At 43.6% G+C, this 26,500-nt stretch overlaps 1 protein-coding gene and 1 long non-coding RNA gene across 8 annotated transcripts in view; both read right to left on the bottom strand.

Annotated features, from left to right (window-relative positions):
- Window positions 1-26,500, bottom strand: part of LOC147025717 (LIM domain kinase 1-like) — a 61,552-nt gene that overhangs the window by 15,014 nt on the left and 20,038 nt on the right. For 6 of the 7 annotated variants that reach the window (XM_085880413.1, XM_085880409.1, XM_085880412.1 and 3 more), the window contains exons 5-11: window positions 14,185-14,370; window positions 5,393-5,498; window positions 4,928-5,223; window positions 3,788-3,971; window positions 3,510-3,596; window positions 3,215-3,346; window positions 2,742-2,801 (exon numbers count right to left, since the gene is read on the bottom strand). In XM_085880413.1, coding sequence (XP_085736539.1) covers window positions 2,742-2,801; window positions 3,215-3,346; window positions 3,510-3,596; window positions 3,788-3,971; window positions 4,928-5,223; window positions 5,393-5,498; window positions 14,185-14,370 — 1,051 coding nt within the window. The remainder of the gene's footprint in view (window positions 1-2,741; window positions 2,802-3,214; window positions 3,347-3,509; window positions 3,597-3,787; window positions 3,972-4,927; window positions 5,224-5,392; window positions 5,499-14,184; window positions 14,371-26,500) is intronic. The other variant, XM_085880411.1, reaches the window with a different exon arrangement.
- LOC147025718 (uncharacterized) lies at window positions 5,683-14,178 on the bottom strand. Its single transcript, XR_015057985.1, has 2 exons — window positions 7,677-14,178; window positions 5,683-7,433 (listed from the first exon to the last, which is right to left on the bottom strand). It is a non-coding gene; the product is annotated as an uncharacterized LOC147025718 (long non-coding RNA).

The raw sequence follows: 26,500 nt of genomic DNA, 5'->3' as shown, positions 1-26,500 counted from the left end.
GCAAAGACCTTGCCCGGCACTGAGAGCATCAGCACCTCTCGGTAGTTGTTGCTGTCCTGGCGATCACCCATACCTTTCCAGAGAGGTACAACAAGGCCCCTCTTCCAATCAGTTGGGATGATACCTATGTTTCAGGCAGAGCACAGAACTGCATCCAATGACATGAGCACAGGATTTCCACCAGCCTTGAGAAGTTCAGCATGGAAGCCACATATCCCAGGAGCTTTACCGCATTTCAACCGGTTCACCACAGTCTGTTTCCACAAACCAAGGTGAATCACACTTGATAGGAGGGTCAGCAAAAGGGATTGTAACACCCTTGACATCCAAACTCAACAGCTGTTGGATCAGCCTGGTACAGCCACTCAAAGTAACTGGCCCAGCAGGCCTTCAATTCAGACTCCTCTATCAAGAGCCCACCACCATCCGCTGCAACTGCAGTACACCAAGGGACGGGCTTGGAGGAACGCAATGCGCGAATTCCCCTATAAGCAGGACGAGAATGACTTGATCACAGGTGATGCTCTACCCCCTCACCGATTCCTTGCACATCGGCCTCCTTGTCCACTTTTATGCCTCAACTCCCTGAACAGCTCAGCTCTATCAAGCCTGGCCCTGCGACTCTGGGCAATGGTGTCCAGTGTTCCTTGAGAGACCAAATTCTTCTTCGCCCTATGGTGAGTTTCAAGACATCTACTGGCAACATCAAGGATGGTGGTCTTGAGGGCACTTCACAAATCTTCAGGATTCCCCAAAGCACCCAGAGCCCCCCCCCCCAAATCCACACTCAACCTGTTCACAAACTCCTCAGCTACCATCTCATCCTTGAGGTTGCCAACATCCAGCCTAGGCTGGGATGATGCCATTCTCCCAGATTTAAGCTGAAACTTCAGAGTTGCTACAACAAGCCTGTGGTATTGAGGAACTCGGTTCTGGATCATCCTTCAGCGACCATCAATGAGCACATGGTCAAACTTTTTTGCCACACCACCAGCATTGAAATACCAAATCCGCCGATGAGCTTGTGGGTGCTGAAACCATGAACCAGCCACCCTAAGTCCATGACTTCTTGCAAAGTCAAGGAACTTAGTGCTATTCTGGTTCACAGTTCCAGAGCCATGGGGACCAACACATGTCTCATAACCATCCCTATCAGTTCCAATCGATGCATTGAAATCCCGCAAGACCAGAAGAGCATCTCGCATGGGGCACTGATCAACCACAGACTCGAGCATGACATCGAATGAGTCCTTCACGGCGAGACCACTCACCTCAGTCGGAGCATTTTCAGAGACCAGGGAAATGACACCCAAGGAGTCTCATAATATGCTCATTAATCACCCACCATGATCTCGCCACTCTGCAGTCTCAAAACCTCAGAGTGCTGAAATACCGATGTCCAAACGCTTGAGCTCAGATGATAACAGAGACAAGTTATCATCCTCTCTTAGGGATAGGACATTTCAGGCACCCACCCCAATGGGACTGCAGAAAGGTTAAGCCAAAGAGACCACAGTCTGGTGGACAACACACTCCCGCAATCTGACCCGGGAAGGTTACCCCGTGGTTTTCCTCCCATCATCAGAGAGTGGGGGTCACGAAGGCTTTTCCCCAATCCCGTCATCCGGTGAGCTTCCCTGTGGAGGGCAGCTGCACAGGAGGTACTACCACAGAGTGCGTTTTCAGATTTCTTTGTGTTTTTGTGTTTTGCCGAGTGAAGTGTTTTACGGTGGCCGGAGTGCAAATCCTGCTACCAATCTCCTAAAAAAAAAGAATTACCCCCGTGTGAGGGTGACGGTCATCTCTATAATACCACAAGTTCTCAATGTTCAGTTATGACCGAAGACTACTGCGCAGCTCGAACTGCGCTGTTTGGTTAAAGATGACTCGGGATTTTGGTGCGCGCGCACGAAATTACATTTTGAAAATAAATGCCGACGTTTACATTTCGGGTTTTGAAACTTTTGCACCTTCGGCGGAAAATGTATAAATATAAAAGGCTAAAAATGTGTTTTATATTTATATTTCATTTCTCCTTCCTCCCTTCTTTGCGAATCGCATCGGCATTTTTGGCCATCTTCCAGATCACGTGACGATCAAACGGGAAGAAAATTCAAAAATCTGTCCAGTTAGCTACAAGATAATATTTTTTATTATCATAATCAATAAACAGTTGCCGAATATGTTGTGGAATGGCAGACTAGATAGGTTTTGAAAATGGCGATTTTTATAACTTACGTGACCTCGTCACCTTGAACCAGGACAAAAGTTATATCGTTGTGCAACACTCATCGACCTCTACCCATATACTAAGTTTCATCAAGATCGGAAAGAAAAATTGTTGACGGACGGACGGACATTTGGTCCGGCTTTATTCGGTCATCTCAGTAGAGATGACCTAAAAAAGTAACCCAACTGCAGGACGACGTCCGCAGACAGTTGGGCACTAGATATGGATGGGCGTTGGCTCACAAGGAGCTCTTCTGCCCTTTGACAGATTTTGTTTATAATCCTGCTGGGTGTCCATATCATACACCCTGCTCACCAGGAAACCTTGTGGGGGAGACTGTTTCGTCGCCGATAACCCGACCATGAAACAGGTTCGTACAAGTTTACATAGTACCTGTAAGAAGTCACAGATCTAATCTGGGCTGGCCTGACAATAAATCACTCACCATTCCACAACAACCATCCTAAATCATACTCACCATTCTACAACAACCATCCGAAACCATACTCACCATTCCTGAGGTAATGTCTCGAGCAAAGCCAGCCCTCAGCTCCCAAGGCAAGGGATCATCCTGTTAAAACAAGAGCAAGCCACTCTGTTGTTTTCCTGAAATATATACATAAATAAATAAAAGTCACCACTTCATGAAAAACACCGAAGGGCAATAGGTCAATTTAGCAGGACAGCAAGCCATTCTAGTCCAAAGAAGTAACCTTTCTATAGAAAGCCACAAAATGGACAATTTCATGTGCAAAGGAGAATAACAATACATGTGCAAGGTTGTCCAACAATAGGCACTTAACACAAAATACTACACCTCTCTCTCATAAAAATTCTGGACCGGAGGAGGCGTGACAGATTCCCAGACAGCTGGAGAATTTGACATATTGTGAAAATAAATTGGAACTGTCATTTTCATGGTTCTCAATTGGTCAATTATGGAGAGCGACCCTCTTCCTTTCCTCATCTCCCCTCGACACTGACCATTTGACGAATCGTATCTCTCAGCGTCCCTCCCTCGATGTACTCTGTGATGAGGTTGAGCCGCCTCGCCTTGTACAACACGCCGAGGAGCCGCAGCACGTTAGGGTGTTCGAGGCATCGCATCACTTTTACCTGCAAGGGGTGGAGGGAGAACTTGTGAAGGGTGAGGTGGAGGGGATGGCTTCATCGAGTAATACATGTCCTCACCAAGTTCTTTTATCAGATGCCAGAAAGCCACAAAGTATATTTTAATGATCAAATATTTTGTCAAAAACAACAAGTCGACGATACTGACCTCCTTTAAAAATGCTTTCTGCGTTTCTTCATCACATCGTAGAAGTTCTTTCATGACCATTACTTCCCCAGTGCTGCGGTGGATCACCTGGGTACAGTTTACCATACGCTAGCACTCAAACGTTTCCAAGCGCAAAGTCACAAGCAATTCTCAATGAATAAAAAAAAACTAAATTCAAAGGAAGTAGTACCATAAAGGCTTGAATACATAAATAAGAGACAAAGCAACAATGGAAACTGGCATAAAATTAATAAATAAAACAAGCAAAACATTCTGACCTTTGTCGCCAGCCCAAAGAAACCCTTTCCGAGCACCTCTCCCGAAATGAGATCCGAGGGTCGGAAGATGCGGTAACGTGGCCTTGATGCCAAACGCAGAGACTCAGAGCGACTCAACTCCCACTTGGTGCCATGGATTGGGGACAGGTTGGGGTTGTGAGTTCGGTATGTGCTGGTACTACGTCTGTAACAGATAAACAAGCATCAGATTATGAAATAAATAAATAATTTGAACTTGGGGGAATGGGGCTGGGGGGGGAGAGAAGTTCAGATACATTACTTCTGAACACCATCCTATTGAGGAATAAGGGTGGTGGTGAGGTAAGAATGGCTGTGAGGGGGTGGGAAAGAGGAGTAACATTACCTGATGTGTGCAATTCCAAGCTGCGAAACTACAGATTTTTGAAGTTTGAAAACCCGAACAAAATTACTACTCCCGAAATCAGAACGACTCTAATAAGTTGCTGCTAGTGGATTGACCATCCTCTGTAAGGAGAGCACAAATGGCCAGCAGCAAATAAAAAGGAAATTTGAACAATAGTGTTCTCTCCGATACAAAAAGATGGAGAAACATTCCTCTTCATCCTCACAAAGCAGCATCATTATCAAGCCAGATGATGTGAAACAGAACACAAAGAACTGATGGTAGAATTGCTGGACTAACTGTCGTTCATAACCCCAAATGGTAAAATGTTGCTGACCAACGCAGCACCAGTCAAAATCTCAGGTGAGACACACGACGGTGACCCAAGATCACGAAGCTGACAACTATGTCACTGCTTCACGATTCAAAGCTACTAAAAATTAAGCAATCGCCCTCATCCCCTCACTTCCAGCAACACATCCTATACTTGGTGATACAATAGCTTGTGAGTGAACACAGGAGTCACTTGCAACATCCTCATGTTAAGTCAGCCTGTGTGTATAAAGTTGTACAACATCTGAGATTGTCCTACGACTCTTCCACAAGAAAAAAGTTTTAAAACAATCTTAAAAACAAAAATAAAAAAACCGAGCAGATACATGATACGAATCAATCACAAAATGAATCCAGATTTAAGACAGGTGCATTGGTTTAAGCCGTGCCCACACACACATCTTTGGGATGAAGGAGTAAGAGAAGAGGTTAAAGTTTCATACAGTAAAGAGGATCGATGTCTCGGGCTCAGACTGCCATTCAAAGAGTTGTCCAGTAGAGAGGATTTGCCAGATGGTAACTGGGCCTTTACGGCTGGCTCAATCCGTGGTTCCACAGCATCTGTTGCCACAACTCCAGGCTCTCCATCGATACAATCCAAACGATCACACCTGTTTCCAGGTTCTTCTGCCCCTGGACAAGGGACCTCAGGGTCCAAACCACAAGGCTCAGCAGTCTGAGGGTTGTGCTCGATAGTCAACCTTAATGATTGATCTGTTTGGCCAAACAGCTCCTGGATCTGGGTTTGAAAGAAAAACAAACAAATTATGAGAACATGACAATCGTTGTGGCAACAAACAAACTCTGGAGGAGAAAAATAATTTCACAGGCATACAACAGTTGAGGTTCTAAAATACAGAACAATATAAAACGTCTTCTCCATTTACAGTTCACACATTCCAACCGACCTGTCCATGAGACACATCACGAACGGGGGTTCCATTGATCTCCAAAACCCGGTCACCTTCATGCAGAGCGTCCTTTACCTCTGGGGTCAGTTGTGCAGCATCAACCCTAAGGTGGTCATAATCATACAACCAGGAGTGACAGCAGCACTAGTCTGAATCTGTCCTCACACATTTCAATATATAAAAGAGTTTCACATGTTGGTGAACATCATCACTTAGCACAGCAAAGACACATCAATGGGGTAAAGTGAGCTTCGGGTTATTAATCTTACAGTACCTGACAAAGGGTGTGTGTGTGTGTGTGTATGTGTGTGTGTGTGTGTGTGTGTGTGTGTGTGTGTGTGTGTGTGTGTGTGTGTGTGTGTGTGTGTGTGTGTGTGTGTGTGTGTGTGTGTGTGTGTAAAGTATATCTCTGTCATGGAGGAGGTTAGGTATCTGATATGTAAGAGAAGGTAACAGCATATTTTTGTACGAATTACAAGCATAAACCAACAAACAACATGGGACTTCATGTTCAGATGGGCATGCCATCCAGAACAGGTGGTCACAATGTTGAGATAGACGGTTCAAATCCTAATACTGTGTTTACTTGCCCCAATTTTATATTGAAATGTTAAAAAATGTACAAGTACATCTCCAAATGTCCTTGTTCAATACACAAAATATGCACACCCGTGCACAAAGTGAATATGAGGAGTACCTATTTTAAAAGCAATGAACAAACAAACAACCGTCTGCAGGAGCGCTTTAACGGCACAGTTCTTGACACGCACGAGTAACAAAATAACGAATTGGTTTGCACACAGACATGGAAGGCAACTACAAAATTAGACCGGTTTAAACTCAAATTCAACATCCATGGACCTCAAGGCAGAGGCAAAAAAGAACACGGGATCAAATACTTGCGAAAGCAGAGATAAACACACACAAACGATCATGAACGTCAAACTCATCACTATCGGTGCAGCCATGACTGCAATAATGACACAGTTGCAAGGAAATGTGATCAGCAAATTGATGACAATGGGAAACGATTGTGGTGGCCATACAAGCAAGGTGACTGAAGAAAGCTGAAAAATAGAATTAATTAAATCGGATGAAATGGTGCTGAAACTTTGACAAACAGCAGTTTGACGAAACCACGATTGCACTACTTTCCTTAAAAGCTGTTTTGTTGCAATTCAAGTTGAGCATTTTGATTTAACGTATACATAAATCGCAAAATACCTTAAAATTGTTTGTTTGCAGTTTATGCATCGTCAGGGTTAAAGTCAAATTTTATCGTTACAAAAAATCTATAATATAAATGGAGCACGGTCTCGTGCATGCATCCCCGGTTCCTGCATCCAGCGGGTGCTTACAATGAAACTGAAAAGCCAAATCCGAAGAATGGGAAGGAAATAAATAAATTTTATATGCATGTGTGTGTAAATATATATATATATATATATATATATATATATATATATATATATATATATATATATATATATATATATATCATACATAGTTATTGTTGCGGTTCTGCAAACCGTATCCCTCCAAGGCAATGGCATCTATCATACAGTGGTCCCCAGACAGTTATTTCATGAATATACGTACAGTTAGACCTTTCCCTCATGTCTAATGGGTCAAACGGGACGAAGTGTGTTGTGTAGTTCTCATAGTTAGGTCTGATTATATCTCTGACTTCATTCCAACTCTTTTCCTCTTATTCCTGAAATAAATCAAAGCAGGCACCACACTCAGATGGCCGCCTATAGAAACTGCAGCCACACCCTCAACGTATGGGTCCTCGCAAAGGCCAACACAAGCATCAACTACACGATGGGACAGGTGCAGGAATGCCGTGTCCGGGGGAATAGAAGAACCAAACAATAAACACCAACGCTGTGCAGGACACATGTTCTTTTCAACCCATTTCTACATCTAATTACATCTATTCTCTTTTCAATCCAAATCTCCATCTTATACTTATATCCAACCCTTTCCTTCAATTCCTGACACAGATCAGGGCCGGCACTGCACACACCACCACCACCTGTGATAACGAACCACGAGCACGATGGCAGACACGGGCGCAGTCCCATAATAAATCACATGTACAATAGCAGACCCGCACGTACTGTACGGGGCATGTGTGGCGCATCTCTTCATTTGTATCTGCACATGGGTTTACAATAACATCTTACCGTCAGTCTTCGCTCAACACAACGACCACAAATGTCTCCCGGGAAGGCAGACGTCCTCCCACACCTCTGCCTCGATAAAACTGCTACCAGGCAGAGGCATGCTGTATGGCCCGGATTACTAGGGCCGCATGACGTACGGACAAAGCAAGCACATTGACCAGCGCTAACCACAGGTCGCCAGGGGTGCCCAGGTGGGCATGCGCGGCTGACGCGACCCTCGGCCAGTCGCTGGGGCACGGCCCGAAAGTTCAGTGCAGGGCAATTCATGTCACGGTGTTCAGAGCGAGACAATTACACAGCTCCTCGATCCCTCGCTGGATGTACCAATAGGACCGTTTCCAGCCATGAGAGCCAGGCAGCGCGGCCAGGGCCCACTCACAGCGCCCAATTCGGGTGATGACACATCCCTTCGGGTCGTCGCTCCGCTCTGCACCGCAGGGTCTATAAAGGATGGATTGCGAAGCCATCCGGGAGAGTCGTGAGGATTGTCATCAGAAGAGTAGTCAGAGAGTCGTCATATTGTGTCGTAGTCATCCTCATCTTCCTTGCTGGCTTTGGATGGGTCTCTGTGTGCCCAGTCTTCGTCGTCGTCTTCTTGTTCACCCACTCGCCGCTGGCCCCACCCAAAGTCCCCCCCCCCTCACGCCTGACTGTCGCGCCCCTTCTCTTGATAGCCAAGCAGAATTCTTGATAGCCCATCAAGGAGGGATCGTTTAGTGGAGCATCCCCCAAAAATGTACTGGGTGGCGCGGTCAGTCAATCGTGCAAGGTATTACGAGACCGTTAGCCTAATTTTTGCTCATTATCTCTTCTTCGTGTGTGTGTGTGTGTGTGTGTGTGTGTGTGTGTGTGTGTGTGTGTGTGTGTGTGTGTGTGTGTGTGTGTGTGTGTGTGTGTGTGTGTGTCATGGCACCTGTCCTCACTTAAGGTAAGATTGCAGAAGAACTATATCGGGATAGGTCTGCTCTGTGCCTGCTTTTGTAAGTTGCTTGTTTTGTTGACGCACCTCACATTTCTTGCTGTCTCTACTTACACACAACAATAAACTACATTCACTGTGCCACAAGTTTTTCCTCGCCTGCCTATAATAAATCCTTATGTAGAAATGTTCCCAGCTCGTTTTTGTCTTTTCTGTCATTGATGCAGCATGGTCGTATCCTAACCCAGCCGGGACTTTATTCCCAACAATCCGTTCCTTTTAGCCGGTACATCCTTGACAGTGTCGCACAGCTGCATCTGATCCGGTTCAGACAAGGCGTACCGAGGGCGTCCCCGGTAATTAGGTCATGTGATTATTTTTAGGTAATAGTTATTAGACAGAGGACCCTAACTCACGTGGTTGAGCTATTGGCGTTCACGGTCGGTTAGCATCATGGAGTTATCCGTATTCGATGGCCTGCAATTCCAGGGAGTCTGGTGGGAACCCGAGATAGCTTCCCCCCCCTAGTGGTCTTCTCACCCAGACTCCTGGCCGCAACAATATATATATATATATATATATATATATATATATATATATATATATATATATATATATATATATATATATATATATATATATATATAGTGAGTCAGAAGTAGCACCCAATTTCTGTCAGTTTATTATTTGTTTGCCATTTGTATTACAGTGTACAAGAGGGCAGAAATAAATGAATGACATGTTTATCTCACCATTTATTCAAGAAAAAATTACGGAACTGTACCAAGCTATTTTACTTGCAATTTTAAAAGTGCCCTCCCTCGTGATTGATGTACAATTGCAGCTGAGCAGGCACAGAGCGGCACACACGTCTGCAGAGTTCGATATCAATTTCCTCAAACTTTGCAGTGATTTGAGCCTTCGATTCCTGAATGGTACGAGGCTTTTCACGATAAACAAGGTCTTTCATGAGCCCCCAAAGAAAGAAATCTGGAGGTGTAAGGTCTGGGGAGCGTGCCGGCCACTCGATCGGACCACGGCGGCCGATCCACTTTCTAGGAAAGTTTTCATCAAGCCACTGACGAACATAACGTCCATAATGAGGTGAAGCTCCATCATGCTGGAAATAACAGTCCTGATCTTGTACCCTGGGCCAAAAGAAGGTTTGCAGCATATCCAGGTAAATTTCTGCAGTGACAGATCCCTCAAAGAAAAAGGGTCCAATTATCCCTGATGGAGATATGGCTGCCCAAACTGTCACTCCATGTAAATTTACCTCCTTCTCAACTGTCACTCTTGGGTTATTCGCAGGCCAGTAGACACAATTGTGTCTGTTAATTGTGTCATTAAGCTCAATTTGGTGCAAATTCAGTAACTTTCCAAACTCGCAGCAATAACCTGCTATGCAAAACAAAATCAAAAAAAACATAAATTACGAAAATCAATAATCTGAAGGACAATTATTAACATGACTTCCCAGAAAGAATCTGACAGCCGAAAAAACAGAAATCGGGCACTACTTTTGACATTTATATATATATATATATATATATATATATATATATATATTATATGGAAAGCAGAAGTACACTGAGCCATAAAGAATAAAGTATTGTTAAAATCCTGACATTTCAGAAGAATGCCATCTTCCATCCTCAGAGGTGAAACAAAACAAAACAAGAAAAAGAGAAATCAGATTGCAAACCCTCACCAGGACTTGTTTTGTGTGGTGTGTTGAATTTTGTGTGGCGTGTTAATTATTGAGACACAACTAGAACCGGGTACCAAGACGTCCCGCTTTGATTGGACACCAGACCCTGACCCATGACATTTTTTATGATTATTCAATTTAATTCAGAATGGGATTAAAACTAATTCAATTCAAATCAAATGGAAGACCAAATAGGTACAGTCCTGCATTGGAGTAATCAGAAGGAACCTGAGCAAGCAAAAAAGAAAAGATGAAGTCATTAGGAGGAACCTGAAGAGGATTCACATTTCAACTGCTACTCCTCTACCCTCAAACTCATCCAGGCACAGCCAAGTGAGCCTTATTCAAAATAAAATAAATAAAGAAAAGAGAAAAAAGAACCGAACGAAAAAGTTAAATACCAGACCATGTGTCTTATCGAGTTGAAATTTAGAACATGTATTCCCCATCCCTACTAGATCATAATTGTGAAATGTCACCGATTGATTAAGAGATTCCAGAGAAAACATTATTTAATATCTTTCTTCAATCCAATATGGCTGGTACACCATATGACCCATAAATTATTGCCGTACAACCTTGAACACAGATGGCTTAGGGAACATTTATGTGAAGTTTCCCTCAATGTGTCCAGCTGTTCTGGAGAAGATTTTTATTAGTTTTAGGGTAAATCCAATATGGTTGCTAAACTATGTGACCTACGATGTCATATGTGTGAACCTTTCATTCCTCATGGATAGGCGGCCAAACGTGTAAAGTTTTGCTTCGATCTGTTCAGCTACTTCAGAGAAGATTTCTGAAGGTTGTTTTTTTTGTTAAACAATATGGCTGCTGAATCACCTGACTGATGATGTCAATAATTTTTTTTTTTTCTGTGGGCAATTTTATCCCGAGATGACCCTCAAAAAATTTCAAACTGTAGCATTCTACATATGGAATGATGACATGAAGACACTTATGACGTCATGAAAAAAACAGATAATGAGGGAGGTGAATTGGAAACAAGACACCATTTGGTCATCATCTCGAAAAAGTTCCCCAGGGGTGAGGAACGTAGTAACCAAAAAGAATTGAAATCAGATAAGCTGTTTTCCATTTATTACAAAAACCATTTTTTTGAAGATGGCCGCCCCAGTTGGCCATCTTGGATCCGGCCACACCCAAAATCAATAGGGTTATTCCTTTTCAGGTGGTACATGTGTGACTCAAATTTCAAATCGATATGGCGAACAGTTTATGAGTTATCACACTCACAGCTATAAATGTTGACACCCGGACGGACGGACGGACAGCCGGACGACCCGGGTGACAACAATATCCCCCTTCCGCCATGCGGCGGGGGATAAAAAAAAAAAAATAAAAAAAAAAAAAACTCACGGAGCGACAACTTGGCAAAACAGCACAAAGTAGAATGGTACTTGGTAAAGCGCATACCTCTGCCAGGTGGAACAGTTTACGTTTTGTATCCCACTAATAAGCTGGATCCGAACCAAAATCCAATCTGCTTGTTCTTGTCATCTATTCAACTCATCCACCTCGTTTTGTCACAACTTTGAGATAGTGATATATTTAATTTTTGGCCCCATCTATCAATTTTAGAAATTAGGCCTATGTCGACCTTTTGAACTTAAAATGAATTGGTAGTTGAATTCAGCGACCTGATATGAAAATGCTCTTCAAATTTCAAGTCAATTGGATGAAAATTGATGATTTTAGAAATTAGGCTGATGTTGACCTTTTGGTCTATGGTGATCACAAAAAATAATCGGTGGTTGAATTCAGTGATCTGATATGCAAATGCTCTTCAAATTTCAAGTCAATCCGATTAAAAACTAGGATTTTAGAAATTTGGTCTATGTTGACCTCAAAAATAATATAATTGGTGGTTGAATTCAGTGAGCCGATAAGAAAATCCTGTTCAAATTTCTCATCAAATCGGATGAACATATTTGTTCATAGATATTTGACAACTTTGTTGATGTTTGGCCCATGTTGACCTTTTCACCTCAAAAGCAACAGCCTTCTTGCGTATGACAAACTCTACCACGTGAAGACCGGTTTAAAATTGCGACCTGTAGGTGATTGACAAAGACAGAATAACAAAAAGGAAGGACCAATAGACTTGAAAAATCTTAGATTTTGCAAGCAACAAGAAAAAGATGTCGTGCAGAGCACGATACTTGCAAAATCCACCCCCCCTCTCCAAAGGTTGCCATGGATACATCAAATTGTTCATTTCATTAAGATTAAAATTGCCAATTTTGATCAAAGCTCAGATCAATCGGAAGAAAAACGATTATTTTTCAGATGAAAATTGATGATTTTAGAAGTTTGACGTCAAGTTGACTTTTGACTTTTTGACCTCAAATCGTTGGTTTCCAAATTCAGTGATGCAATATGCAAATCCTGTTCAACTTTCAAGTCAATCGGATGAAAAATGACGATTTTAGAAATCCAACGTCAAGTTGACCTTTGACCTCAAAATCAATCGGCTTCTCAGTTGAGACGACCTCTACAACGTAGTATAGTTTCATGACGATCGGTTTAGAATTGGGACATGTAGGCAATTGACAAAGACAAAATAACAAAATCGACTGACCGATATACTTGGAAAATCGTCGATTTTGCAAGTAATAAACAAACAGACAGGGGTGAAAACATCACCTCCTTCCACTTTCGATGGTGGTTGTCATGATGTAATGATGCAGAAAGGCACGAACAGCACAACATCAAAGTGAAAAGAGTCAGTAAGGTACTGTATTGGTGTGGTTCAAATGTCACCTTGACCTGTTTATAAAAGACTGGAGTAACACGTGGAGATTAACAATGAGGGAATTTACTTCATCGCATTACTAGGCAATATCCTAACATGGCATTTCCCACAGTAATGCAAGTCGTCGACTGAGAATCAACAGGGTCCAACTACTTTTTTAAAGTTTGAGAAAAATGAAATCAAAAATTCAAAGTGGAATTGCCGCTATCTCATAACATTTTATTTTCATATCGTGTGCTACATAACAGGTACATATAAAGGTTACATAAAATAATCTTACTTAGTTTCCTCTGTTGCCCTTCTACATGGACTTCTTCCAAATTTGAATGAAATGTCAGATAGACCCTTTTAATTCTCGGTCGACGAAGTGTTGAAAAATCAAAATGGTGAGTGAGAGAGAAAACATCATGAAAAAAAAGCAAATGAAAAATGAAGAGAAATAAACTAAAGATGTTGAGATTATAAGCTGCACAGCCATGGAATAACACGCTGATTGCCTCACAAGGATATCCATTTTAAAATAACACCTTTGGAGAGACGTTTGACAATGATATCATGCAGCGGCGATGTACGCATATCGATGGGAAATGGACAGGGCCCGCTCACAGCCTCAACTTTAATCCATGCGGTTATTTTCTACAGCTACATTTTAATAGTCATTATTGGCACAAAGACCACAAAACATTCATCGAATTGAGGAAGGAAGCTGCGGAATTGTGAAACTTGTTCAACGAAGGCTTGCATCGCAGAGTAGCAAACATATTCCGTCAGTGGGAGGAAGTGCATCGGATAAACGGTGGCCACAATGAACATGGTGTTGAACACCACAAAATTAATCTCAAACGAATATTGTTCATATGAGCAGAGCACCCGCCCGACGGGTGATCTCGTTCCAAGCATTCAGCAAAAACATACCTACTGCTTATAATTCAAAACACCTCACTGCACTGGAAAACAGGGGAACAGGAATACTGTACTGTATATGGATGGAGACTTGGAATAGCCTCTCCTACATGGAAGCGGCAGTACACATTTAAATCAACAATTTTGTGGCATGGACAACACCCAGACATGTTAATAATGTTTAAACAAATGGAGGGGGGGGGGAAAAATACCAAACAAAAAAAACCCCATAATTTTATTTACAGCACTAATGCAGAAGGAGCAAGGTATGTGGAAAAGTGCGGTTCAGCTCACTCTTGAACATGTATACGCAGACGGCTTGGTTCGAGAGCAGGGCGTCGTCCAACAATGGAGAGAGAAAAGCCTCGGCGAGCAGCAAGCCCCGGAGGCAGCGCCACCAGTGACACCGTGTGAGGCAAACGGATGGGTGGGGTACCTGCCAAAGCTGGAGTCACAACCTCGACTCTGTAGCACATTCCACTGACCAGCCCAACATCACAGGGTCACTCACCTTATACAAATACACAGCCTTTACATATAACAAGCCTAAGAAACAAAACCTTGACTCATCTTTTGGGACAAAAATAAAGACAAACATGGCAAACAGGTTTAACAATAAAAACCAGTGACAGTTAAGCAGAAGACCCAACAACTCCAAATTATTCAATGGGGGCAACGGAAAAAGTTTCGCGACCACCTTGATCTTGTTGCAAATTTTAGCCCGGTGGAATTTCTGAACTTGCAGATATGTAACAGCAAATTGGTGTAAGTGCATTAACAAAAAATAATAATAACAGTAATTTTAAAAAACGTTTTTTGTTTTTTTTTAAACAGAAATGATACTACATCAACAGAAAATGGATATTAAATAATCCAGTAGAAAAAGTTTGCTGGTTCTGTACTGTAGTGTTAAACAATAAAAAAAACAATTATTTTTAATTTTTTAAATAATACCTTTTCTTTTAATTTTAATAATAATAATAAAAAACACCCCTTTTCTTTATAATAAAACAAGTTTTCTCACGACTGGAGTGTTCGGCCTGGAGCATGGTTCAGATATGGGAAATGAAAACCAGGGGTGGAGTCAAACGCATGGCCGTTGGAAATTTGATGCCAAACCTCGCTCGGAGGATTAACTATGTGGTGCGTTTCTCCGAGGTTCACATTCAGCCACAATCCTTTTAAATTGGTGGAACTACCATAGATGACAGATCTCAGTGTTGCTGTACATCAGAAACTGAAGAAAAGATCTGTTCAGCTTTCCTGGCGGACAGGTCTCTGAGAACCATCCATTGCTAAATTGGTGACAATCTGGGTGGAATATTTAACTGTATCCACCCTCGGTACACTGTAGCAATATTTTATGAGATAGAAAGTGAGAGCAAAAAAAGCAAAAAAACAAAAACAAAAACTGAAAAAAAAAAAAAGATTCTTTTAAAAAGATCAGACAGATCAGATGATCACAGGAGAGCTTAGGTTTTGGATTTGGGTCCTCAAGAATAGAAAGGAAAATATCTGACAGAAGAAACAGGTGAAAGAAAGACGGAAGGACTACACCAAACCTCTATACAAATGTGATAACAATATGATGGCAACCTCTGAAGAAAGAATATGAGCAAGAACCAATATAGGGTTCGTACAGTCCTGACTGAATGAAATTCCAGGAGTTTTCCAGGACAAATTGTCATTTTCAAGGAAACATAATGCCTGTGTTATACCTTGTGTTCAACAATTTACTGATTGAAGGAATGCACAAAATTCTATAATCAGTCTTTTTTATTAATTAATTGTTTTCATGATTGAACTGCAATACATGTAAGTAAAGGCCATTTCACCCAATACTGTTTTACTGTATAAAACATGAAAACATATATATTAATTAAATAACTATAAATCTTTGCGAACAAAACAAAACACTTTTGCATACTTTCTCAACTTTTTTGCATAAACAAGCATTTACAGATACATGAACGTATCTTAAAAGTACTGATTGAACTGCAATATGTTAACTTAAAAGGCAATTACACACAATACTGTGACGTCCACGGGACTTGAACAGTCCCGCCAATGAAGAATGAGCCGAAACGATGGAGGCGGTTTATTTATTTATAACCCAAACATGGCGGTTCTAATCGCTCTACCGCAAACGGGACGAGGAAGGTGGCACGAGTCGCTTTTCACTGAGTTGATGATGTTTATTTGTTTTTATTATTAACCAGAAATAACAAGACTCGGCAAGAAGAGGGATCCGGGGCGATTCGACGGGATGGTGTGGGATCGGGCGTGGGGAAAACACAGACAATTCCAATGAATATACAGATCTCAAACCCTCTAAGGCGCCAAGCACACACACACACACACACACACACACACACACACACACACACACACACACACACACACACACACACACACACACACACACACACACACACACACACACACACACACACACACACACACACACACACACACACACACACACACACAACGTAGCTACTTCTGGTGGTCAGGCTGGACCGTGGTGTGGACGCAACTGTCCCTGGATCAGCGTCGGACGAGCTGGCCTTGCTCTCGTCAGGGGGGGCAGGAGAAACCGTGGTGCTGTCGACCTCCTGGTCCTGGCCCAAGTCCGCTCACAGCCGCCAGGGAACCAGTTCTGGCGCCAAATTGCGAGCAGGAGAGGGAGGCAGGTCCGCCCGCCGTTCGACCCCGTACTGTGACTCAGCAGAACCCCAGAGCCAACCAAGGTGAGGCACGAGGCTCAGCAAGGCTCCAAAACACGATGAAGAACACGATTGAATCAGCACAACAACAAGTACGCTTCCCGCGCAACAGCCTCCACACCAAAAAAACACGATCTTTTTGTCCCGATCTTCTTCCTCTTCCTTTTCGACCCCGAACAGAACCTTTTTATCCTCCTGTCCTCGTCACTTCCAATCGAGCCGTTTATTGGCCCACCGCCGTCGCCTTCTGCCAATCGTGATCACGGGGCGGAGCCATCCGCTGCACTGTCCTGTGACGTCACGGCCAGCCTCCAGGGACTACTAAAAGGGGTTTACGCAGACACACTTACCCTATCCCGTGTCCCTATCTAATTACGTGACAATTATCATTTCCCCCTTGAAGAAATGAACATTTACTAGACAACTTATCACTACTAAATTGCTACTTATTACATCGAGATCCTGGTAAACTCGAACAGCATGGCATACCTAATTAAACATCCTAATTACCCTTTGAATGCATACCCCCCCCTCAAACGTAACACTGCCCCCTCCTCTGGTACCGCAGCTCCTGCAAGGTATATCACAGGCGCTACCGTACCAGCCTTAACACTTACTGACTCACACCTAATTAACCTAACGAAATAAAGTAGGAGGGGCAATGGGCAGCGAGTCGCAGCTAACTTACCTATCCTGCTTAATGTACTACCCCATTATGGCCTTATCCTCGCCTAAACAATCATTCGTTTTTTGTTTTTTTTTATTTTTTAATTTTATCACATGATAGCACTGAGCGAAGTTGCACTCCATCTTCTGGATCATCGCTCTTGCCCAACACTCTTCCAGTGATCTGGGGAGGGGAAACAAAAGGTTCCACAAAAACACAACACTTATACTTTACATTCCTACTCTAAGCCTTAACGACACTATTCACAGGATATTTACACTTGACCGCCTCCCCCAGTGGATGCTAATAGACCCAGCGTTACCTGGGGAGCCAATTTTCAAATTTGCTTGCCCCAAAATTATGCGGACATCATGCCCTTGCTGCACATGACAAGTTGTGCAGGATCGAGTGGGACTCATACATCTTCACAACACTCACACCATGGTCATCACCACATTTCTAGGTCATGGTCCTCATTTTAATCATGCAGGCTGAATCCCGTCGTGGCCGTGGGGTGGGTTACCACAAGATGATGGGGGCATCTCAGGTGCAACCATGCCCACAGGTAAGCTTTAGTCCAACCCGGACGTTTCTCCGCCCCGCTCCCTTTGATTCCCTCCCCCCTGGTAGCCATCAGCTCTAATCCCGTACAACACTCTGGAAGGGGTCTTACTGGCTCCTCTGGCTTTCCTGGGTCGCCAAGGTCCTACCCGCCTTGGTCGCCCAACCAGACCCTCTCCCAGTTGCCTGCAGACACTGTCACCATTAGCCACCAGGTGGTGAATCTCCTTGAAGGGGGTCGCAATTCACGCTCACCGTGAGCTTCAGCAATCCCTGTGGACAAGCACATCATCCCCACCCACCAAACCCACATGACTCCCCCACCCCATCGGCCTTACATGTGACACCTGCATTTCTAACACTTCACCGACCATGACCTTCCCTGTTACCACACCATGCCCAATAAAAAAAACAATGTGTGCACCATACATTTCACTTCTTCACTTAAAACAACTCACACAGCACTTCTCACCCGATCCACGCACCAGCCATTGGACAGCCACTCGTGCCCGCTTTGTTTCCAATTACCCACTGTCCCGATTGTCACTCTAAAACCCAGCAGAACTCACAAACCCTTGCCAATTTTCCCACAATTCATTTTTTTCCACCAAAGGAGGGCACTTCGCCACAATCTCAGCAGCCGAGCATGGCCGTATATGCTCAGCCCAATCTAGTCTCCCCGACCCCCGACAGTGATCTCCGGACCCGACCTATGAAAGGGCATCTCGGATAGACCTGGCGGTTCAGCAGGAGGATTCACCCTCTCCGAGTCTAAAAGTCTATTGGAGGGTCCCTCCATCGCCAGGTACCGGCAATATCGTTGCATGTGTCCTCTTCGCCCGCACCGGAAACAACTCCCCATAAAAGGCCCCCGTGGGTATCGGTGTAATGTCTCTTCCGGTTCCGGACCCCCTCGGCCATAATCGAATTGCTCTATTGGCTGGGCTGGACCCCGCCGCTTTGGCGCACTAACTACCGGATTACCCTTTATAAAACTTGACAGTTTCTGGCAAATTTCCTGAAACATTTGGGTAATGCCAATTTCTCCCAGCCACCCTCCCTGATCCTGGATCTCCGCCTGTCGGACCGTCACCGATGGCCTCTCTGGAACCCGACCCGGCCGACTCCACGAGGCCAGCCTGGCCGCGCACTATGCCGCTCGGTGAACGGTGGGTGGATCCTGCAACTCCACTTGCGCTCGGACCTCAGGGTCCGGAAGAGCAGCTAAAAATTTCTCTAGTGCCAGTCTGTCCCACGCCTCCACTGTAAGGTCCCGATACGCGATCCTGACTGATTGGTAAATGTCCTGTGCCAGCTCCTGCACTGTCTCACCCGGCTTTAATCTGCGGTGCTGGAGCTGGGCCCGCACCAGATCAGTTTGCCGCGAACCCAAACCGACGGCTCAACGCCTCGCAAATGTGGGAGCTGGTCAACATCCCCTCCGCGATCACGTTTAACACATCTGCGGCTGGTCCCCGCAACGTTGCCACCAAATTCCCTGTACGTTCCCGCTCATTCCACCCGTTTAGTTGGGAAATGCACTCAAATTGCGTCAGAAAAGCTTCAACGCTCCCTGACCCATCGAAATTTACCAGGGGGATCACTTTTACGGTGGCCCGCTTCTCAGTTTCTCCCTTGTCCGAATCCAGCCCAGGGATCAAACACCCTTGTGGCTGCGTATCCAATTTCGGAGCCCACTGTGGCCAAAGATGTTTTGTGGTGAGGGTCTCATGGGTCAATTTTGCCTCCTGTTCCAAACGTTGAATGGACCGATTCACCTCTTCCCGCAGGATCTTCTGGGCCCGCACAACCTCCTCCAAGGCTCCGTCGCGAGTTTGTAGCTGCTCCTCAACCAACCCGGACACTCTACTTACAAAAGACGGCTCTACCAGGCCTTTATCCAAGACTTCATCTTGGCTCATAATTTTATCTTGTTCGTCCAAACGAGCCTCCAATCCTTTTACCTCCTCCGCCAAATTCACCCCTTGCTTCCTCAACTCTCCCCACTCTTCAACTTGCAGCTGCATACGAGCATCCACACAGGCACGATGACGTTCCAGGCTTTCATCCACTTTATCAACCCGAATGTTCGTTGCATCAATTTATCTACCAATTTTTTCCGTATATTTTCCCCCTCCAATGTAATTTCTACCTTTGTTTCCTCCAATCTATCCTCGAATTTACTTTGTATTTCTCCTAATTTAACATCCACACACTCCTGCATCTCAGTTTTCATTTTCTCCATCTTTTCCCCCAATTCATCCCTCATTAAATCAATCCGTGCACCCAACTGTACCCCCATTACCCCCAATTGATCTGTCATTTCTGCCCCCTGTGCCGTCATTTTTGCCATTTGTGCCGTCATTTCTGCCCTCTGTGTCACAAATTGATTTTCCATTTGTGCCGTCATTTCTGCCCTCTGTGCCGTCATTTCTGCCCTCTGTGTCACGAATTGATTTGCCATTTGTACCGTCATGTCCCCTATTAAACGTTCCAACATTGTCTGGATCGACATCGCGCCGGTTTCCGGCGCTGCCGGCTCCGTTACGGGCGATGAAACACGGTCCACGCTCGGAATGGGGGAGGTTCCAACCCTACCCCCGTCTCTCCCTTCTTCCCCCGACTCGCTGCCAGACACGTGGCCTTCCTCCTCAAACATCTGCACATCCGCCATGGTGCAGAAGTCCCGTTTTCCGCCAATTAAAATTTGAAAAATCCCGCCAAAATTTTCCCGCAGTAATTTTATATTCCAATTCGTGGCGAGATTTTAATCTTGGTATATTCTCCCGATACCAAATATAATTTAGAGGGGTTCGAACATCCAACACCCTGACACCAATGTGATGTCCACGGGACTTGAACAGTCCCGCCAACGTAGAATGAGCCGAAACGATGGAGGCGGTTTATTTATTTATAACCCAAACATGGCGGTTCTAATCGCTCTACCGCAAACGGGACGAGGAAGGTGGCATGAGTCGCTTTTCACCGAGTTGATGATGTTTATTTGTTTTTATTATTAACCAGAAATAACAAGACTCGGCAAGAAGAGGTATCCGGGGCGATTCGATGGGATGGTGTGGGATCGGGCGTGGGGAAAACATAGACAATTCCAATGAATATACAGATCTCAAACCCTCTAAGGCGCCAAGTACACACACACACACACACACACACACACACACACACACACACACACACACACACACACACACACACACACACACACACTAGCTACTTCTGGTGGTCAGGCTGGACCGTGGTGTGGACGCAACTGTCCCTGGATCAGCGTCGGACGAGCTGACCTTGCTCTCGTCAGGGGGGGGGGGGGCAGGAGAAACCGTGGTGCTGTCGACCTCCTAGTCCTGGCCCAAGTCCGCTCACAGCCGCCAGGGAACCAGTTCTGGCGCCAAATTGCGAGCAGGAGAGGGAGGCAGGTCCACCCGCCGTTCGACCCCGTACTGCGAGTCAGCAGAACCACAGAGCCAACCAAGGTGAGGCACGAGGCTCAGCAAGGCTCCAAGACATGATGAAGAACACGATCGAATCAGCACACCAACAAGTACGCTTCCCGCGCAACAGCCTCCACACCAAAAAAAACACGATCTTTTTGTCCCGATCTTCTTTCTCTTCCTTTTCGACCCCGAACAGAACCTTTTTATCCTCCTGTCCTCGTCACTTCCAATCGAGCCGTTTATTGGCCCACCGCCGTCGCCTTCTGCCAATCGTGATCACGGGGCGGAGCCATCCGCTGCACTGTCCTGTGACGTCACGGCCAGCCTCCAGGGACTACTAAAAGGGGTTTACGCAGACACACTAACCCTATCCCGTGTCCCTATCTAATTACGTGACAATTATCATTTCCCCCTTGAAGAAATGAACATTTACTAGACAACTTATCACCACTGAATTGCTACTTATTACATCGAGATCCTGGTAAACTCGAACAGCATGGCATACCTAATTAAACATCCTAATTACCCTTTGAATGCATACCCCCCCTCAAACGTAACAATACTGTTTTACTGCATGAAACATGAAAACGTATGTATTAATTTGAAAAACTACAAATCTTTGGAAAAACAAAACACTTTTACATACTTATCTTAAAAGCCGCAATTAAGCTGCAATATTTAAAGGCAAATTTCACACAACACCGTTTTATCGTACGAGACAAGAAAATGTATATATTAATAAATCTGTGAAGAAAATACTTTTTACATACTTTCTCAGAAGTTTTTGCATTTAATGTCACTTGTTATCAACAAGTCGCCTTTGTTGAACTGACTAGCATATCATCCGTAAGTGCCACAAGCATTTACAGGTTTCTCAGAAGCCTAACATTTTCGACCACAAGTTTCTCAAACTCTATCAATTATTTTTGGAGGACTCTCTCAAATCGTTAGTTTTACGAACAAATGGCAAATCTCTCACTTTCTGATCTCAATGAAAACTCGTCCGCCGTTTTTTGCAGAGAGTCAATGTCTGTTTTGAGTCTTTTTTGGCGCGATATTAAGTCCGATAATTCTTCTTCTATCTTTAGTTTTCTGTCCGAGACAGAGGCCAGCTGTTTATTTCGCTTCTGCTCATCCAAGTAATCTTGGTACTTCCTTCGTGCAGCACTTGCAGACAATAGCAGCTTCTTGTCGAGTTCAACTTTCTGCAACCCTCCGACATTGTGAAGATGATCACAGATTACTCTCTGGGCAATTAAGGACTCGTCTCAGATTTTCCACCTCAATTTCTTTGTTTATCGAGAAGCCCCTTTCAACTGTAGCCTGTCCACGGGACAGTAGCAAAAGTTGTCTCACAACCTCGCACAGATTACTGAACTCCGGCTTTTTTGCAATGTCTGCATGCCACAGATGGTCGAGGCGATCTTTCTTTCGATCGAAGTGTGCGTGTTTGACTGAAGCGAGAGTCAGATATCTTGAGTACTGGCGGACACTCTCATCGCCATTTTCTGGCATTTTCCACTTGGCGTCGCAAAAGGCACTCACTGTTCTGTTCTGTGCATGTAGCAGATGGCTACTTCCTTTTCGTTGAAATGTCTTGGGTCCAGACATGCTAAGTGTCTGGCAAGGGCATATTTGATTGGTGCCTTTTCAATCAGCTTTGACACTAATTCCACAAGAAGCCGTCTGCATTCATTGTGAAACTCAAAAACTGCTCTATCGGATGCTTTCTTGGAGCGAACAGCTTCTTTCAGAGCTTTGTCGGCAGCCAGTCCAATGTCAATCTTGGACAGATCGGCGTAGTTGTCATATTTTGTTACATTAAACGACACCAGCTTTAAAAGTGTGAGAACTTCTGTGATCGAGTGCTTTACAAATCTCTGAAGTAAGCTTAGTATCAACTCATGCAAATCAAGTGAAATAAAAGGCAACAAGGGCCGATCATCTTGATAGGTTGTCAGGAATGGCAAAATTTCCTGGGATACGTCAAAAAAGAATTTCAATCTTGCCAGCGTGAGAGGAGTTTGAACAAATTTTTTCCACAGTGGAAAAGGACTGGTTGTCAGGGTTAGGAACTGATTATTTTCTCACTTCTATAATATACTTGCAAACACTGTCCCATATTTCTATCGCTATTTGTGCGCAGGGTGAGTTGTCTAACCATTTTGTTTTGCAGAATTTTAGCGGTAGCGTGGTGCCATCTGTGACACGAAGATAGTCCTCTCTACATGCAGGAGAGTCACGAAACAGGGTGTATAGGGCCCTTAAAAGTGAAGAAATTCCTATCTCGGACTTCTCCATGCCGGTCTGAAACGCACCATGGAGGATGTGCAGTCCACATGAGCCTTCATCCAACAAAGATTTCCCGTAATTTGTCTCCATTTGTGATTGCATGCTGCGATGTAACTTCCAATTCACGCTGGGCCCATCCATGCTTATCTGTCTCAGGTTGCGTGGATTTAAACCCTCTAACACAGTGTTAAATTCCTCTAGGTCTTGCATGTCATCAGCAGTACAATGGCCGACAAACTTTGAGTCCAAGTATTCGTGATTTTACCTCATCATTGTCACAAATATGGATGTAAAAAATCCATCTGCTTCTTCTGATTTTTTTATTCAAGGACTCAAAGAGTAGCACATAACTGTTGTTAACCTTTTGTTTCAGAAGCGCTTTGAAGTGCAGTGCAAGACCAAATATGTTTACGTTGGAAGCCTTCTTTTCTGCACATTGAAATTGTGATGCAATGCCGCTATCTGGGAACATCCTGTGAAAGTGTTCCAATACCTTGACAGGACCTGTATGATTAGTGGGACTCTATAACATGTAAAGCCCAAATAATCTTTGCCTTTAGCACTTCATCCTTTGTGACAAAGTCCTGTATTGTTGTTCGTCTCGGTGTAGCAGTAGTTGCTGTGCTGGCTGGTGTGGGTCTTACATCAACCTCTATCTGCGGATCCACTGTAGCATAGTTCATATCATGATTTATTAAATACATCAGCAGTCATCCGTAATATACAAAAATATTCTCTAAATTCAAACCACAACTTCAAAATTGTTCCTCAATTGTTTTTTTAAATTTAATTTCATTCAATATCAGTACGATTTATTTTCTCAGTCGGTTTGATTCCAAAGCCATAAACTTTATAACAATTTATATGATTAAAAAAATTGATTATCATAACCTTATTAAATAATTAATTTACCGTTTTACAATTTTCAATCAAGTATTTTATTATCATCATAATTTCCTATCATTCAATGTTTATTATCTTGCCAAAACGAAGTTTTTGCAAGATATGTTAGTCAGCTTGTATGTTTTTTTTGTTTGTTTGTTTGTTTGTTTGTTTGTTTGTCTGTCTGTAATCACGTATAAAAAATTCTGCAGAGCACAGTTATCATTGGAAATTTTTGTAACTTCGCATATCAGAGGCCTATAGAGGTCCCTTTCAGTGCATAAAATTTTGAAGGTCAAGGTCAAAGGTCAAGGTCACTGTCGCAAATCAGGGGAGTCGATGAAACCCTTATTTTTTGAGCAATTTTGATCGGATAGTCTTCAAACTTCATGGGAATATAGTTCATGGTCTGGCGCTCAGCTGATTATTTTTTGGTGGCGATTGGCCTTGACCTTCATGGTTAGCGCCTGAGGTCAAATATATTTGACCCCAAGGTCAAATTTTCAAGTTTTAGGAACCATATCGTGTAGTACCTCAAATTGAACACCTCGATGAGTGCTTTCTAGATATGTCAAGCTTGAGACATTATGACGTCATTTGGTGACGTTATGAGGCAAACGCATATTTTTCATGGTTACTCTGTAGAACGATTCTCATCGGAATCTCTCGTAGGCAGATATTCCTCAAGGAGTCGCTCCTGGTGGATAGTAGCTCTGTTCACCTCAGTGTGACCTTAAAGAAGTCACACGTGGTCACCTTTTGGCAAGATACGGGTCACCCTGCGGGTGACATTGGTTTATTTTATTTATTGGTTTTGTACCAATAAAATAAATTGAACGGTTTGTGTGTTCAAGAAATGAGGATATTATTTCACTTATCATTCATAATCATTCAAGGGGAGACAACCTGTTATACTGTTATTTTAGCTGTGCTAAGTCTATCTCCCTTGGTTACAAAAGTCAAATTTATAAACTGGAATTTTTTGTGACGTGTTCGTTGAAATCTAATTACGGCAGATGCGTTTTACGCTTAATAGTTTATTTCATAAACAAATATCCATGACGATACCTGCTGGTGCCGATGTGCTCACCAATCCAAAAAATTCTGTAATTCGCGAAAGGGAATCGGCCGCCGTCTGCTGCATCAAGCGCACATGTTTGGTTCCCTTGGCACGACTTTTGAGCGCGCTTTCACCCATGTTTGAAATATCTACAACTTTCTTGCACACATGGCACCTTGCTTTGTGGATGGACACCCTTTCGAGCAAATCCCGATAGTTGGGATGCTGAGCCACGCGGTGTTGAAATAACAAACTTTGGACATTTTGCTTCTCCGTTCTGCAGCCGAAAAGTTTCTCCGTGCAGAGACGTTCATGCAGTTACTCAATATTGAAGTCAATATGCTACTGACAGGGAGATTATGGCGGTGTCATCGATCAATAGCAAATGAATTGTTAGAGCATATATTTCCAATGCTTTTCATTAGTTGATATTTTACTACACTTTACAACTGCATACAGAATCAATGAACATAACCCTAATCCAGGTCAATCAATCCTTTGGCGGCAAAATGACCGATGTCGGCTTATTTTCTTACAAAAAAAGAAAGAAAAAAAACAGGATAGAAATATGTAAGGGACAGTGCACACAAAAAGGTTTATTTTCCAGGAGTTTCCAAGAGTTTCAAGGAGTTTTTTTCTTTTTTCCAGGACTTTCAAGTACTGGAAAATGGGATCTCATTTTCCAGGAAATTCAAGGAGTTTGCGAACCGTGCAATAGTGATAAAAGATGAGGAACATCGAGCAATGAAATAGCTTGGAAATGGAAAAGAAACAGGTGTCCACAAAATTCCAATATAACTCTTTAAGGTAGTGTGGGAGGAGGGAATGCTAAGCCTGGTGTTGACTTAGCGGTTAGGGTGGCTGGCTTGGGACCTTAAGGTCCTGAATTCAATCCCCTGTCTGCCATTAGAATTAACACCAGGTTGCCAAAGATCATTCAACACAGAATAAAAGACCTCATAAAGGGAGA

The sequence above is a fragment of the Eptatretus burgeri genome, chromosome 5 (genome assembly GCF_056783735.1).
Source record: "Eptatretus burgeri isolate ZD-2024b chromosome 5, Ebu_testis_v1, whole genome shotgun sequence".
NCBI lineage: Eukaryota > Metazoa > Chordata > Myxini > Myxiniformes > Myxinidae > Eptatretus > Eptatretus burgeri.
This window is presented reverse-complemented; position numbering and strand designations above follow the sequence as displayed.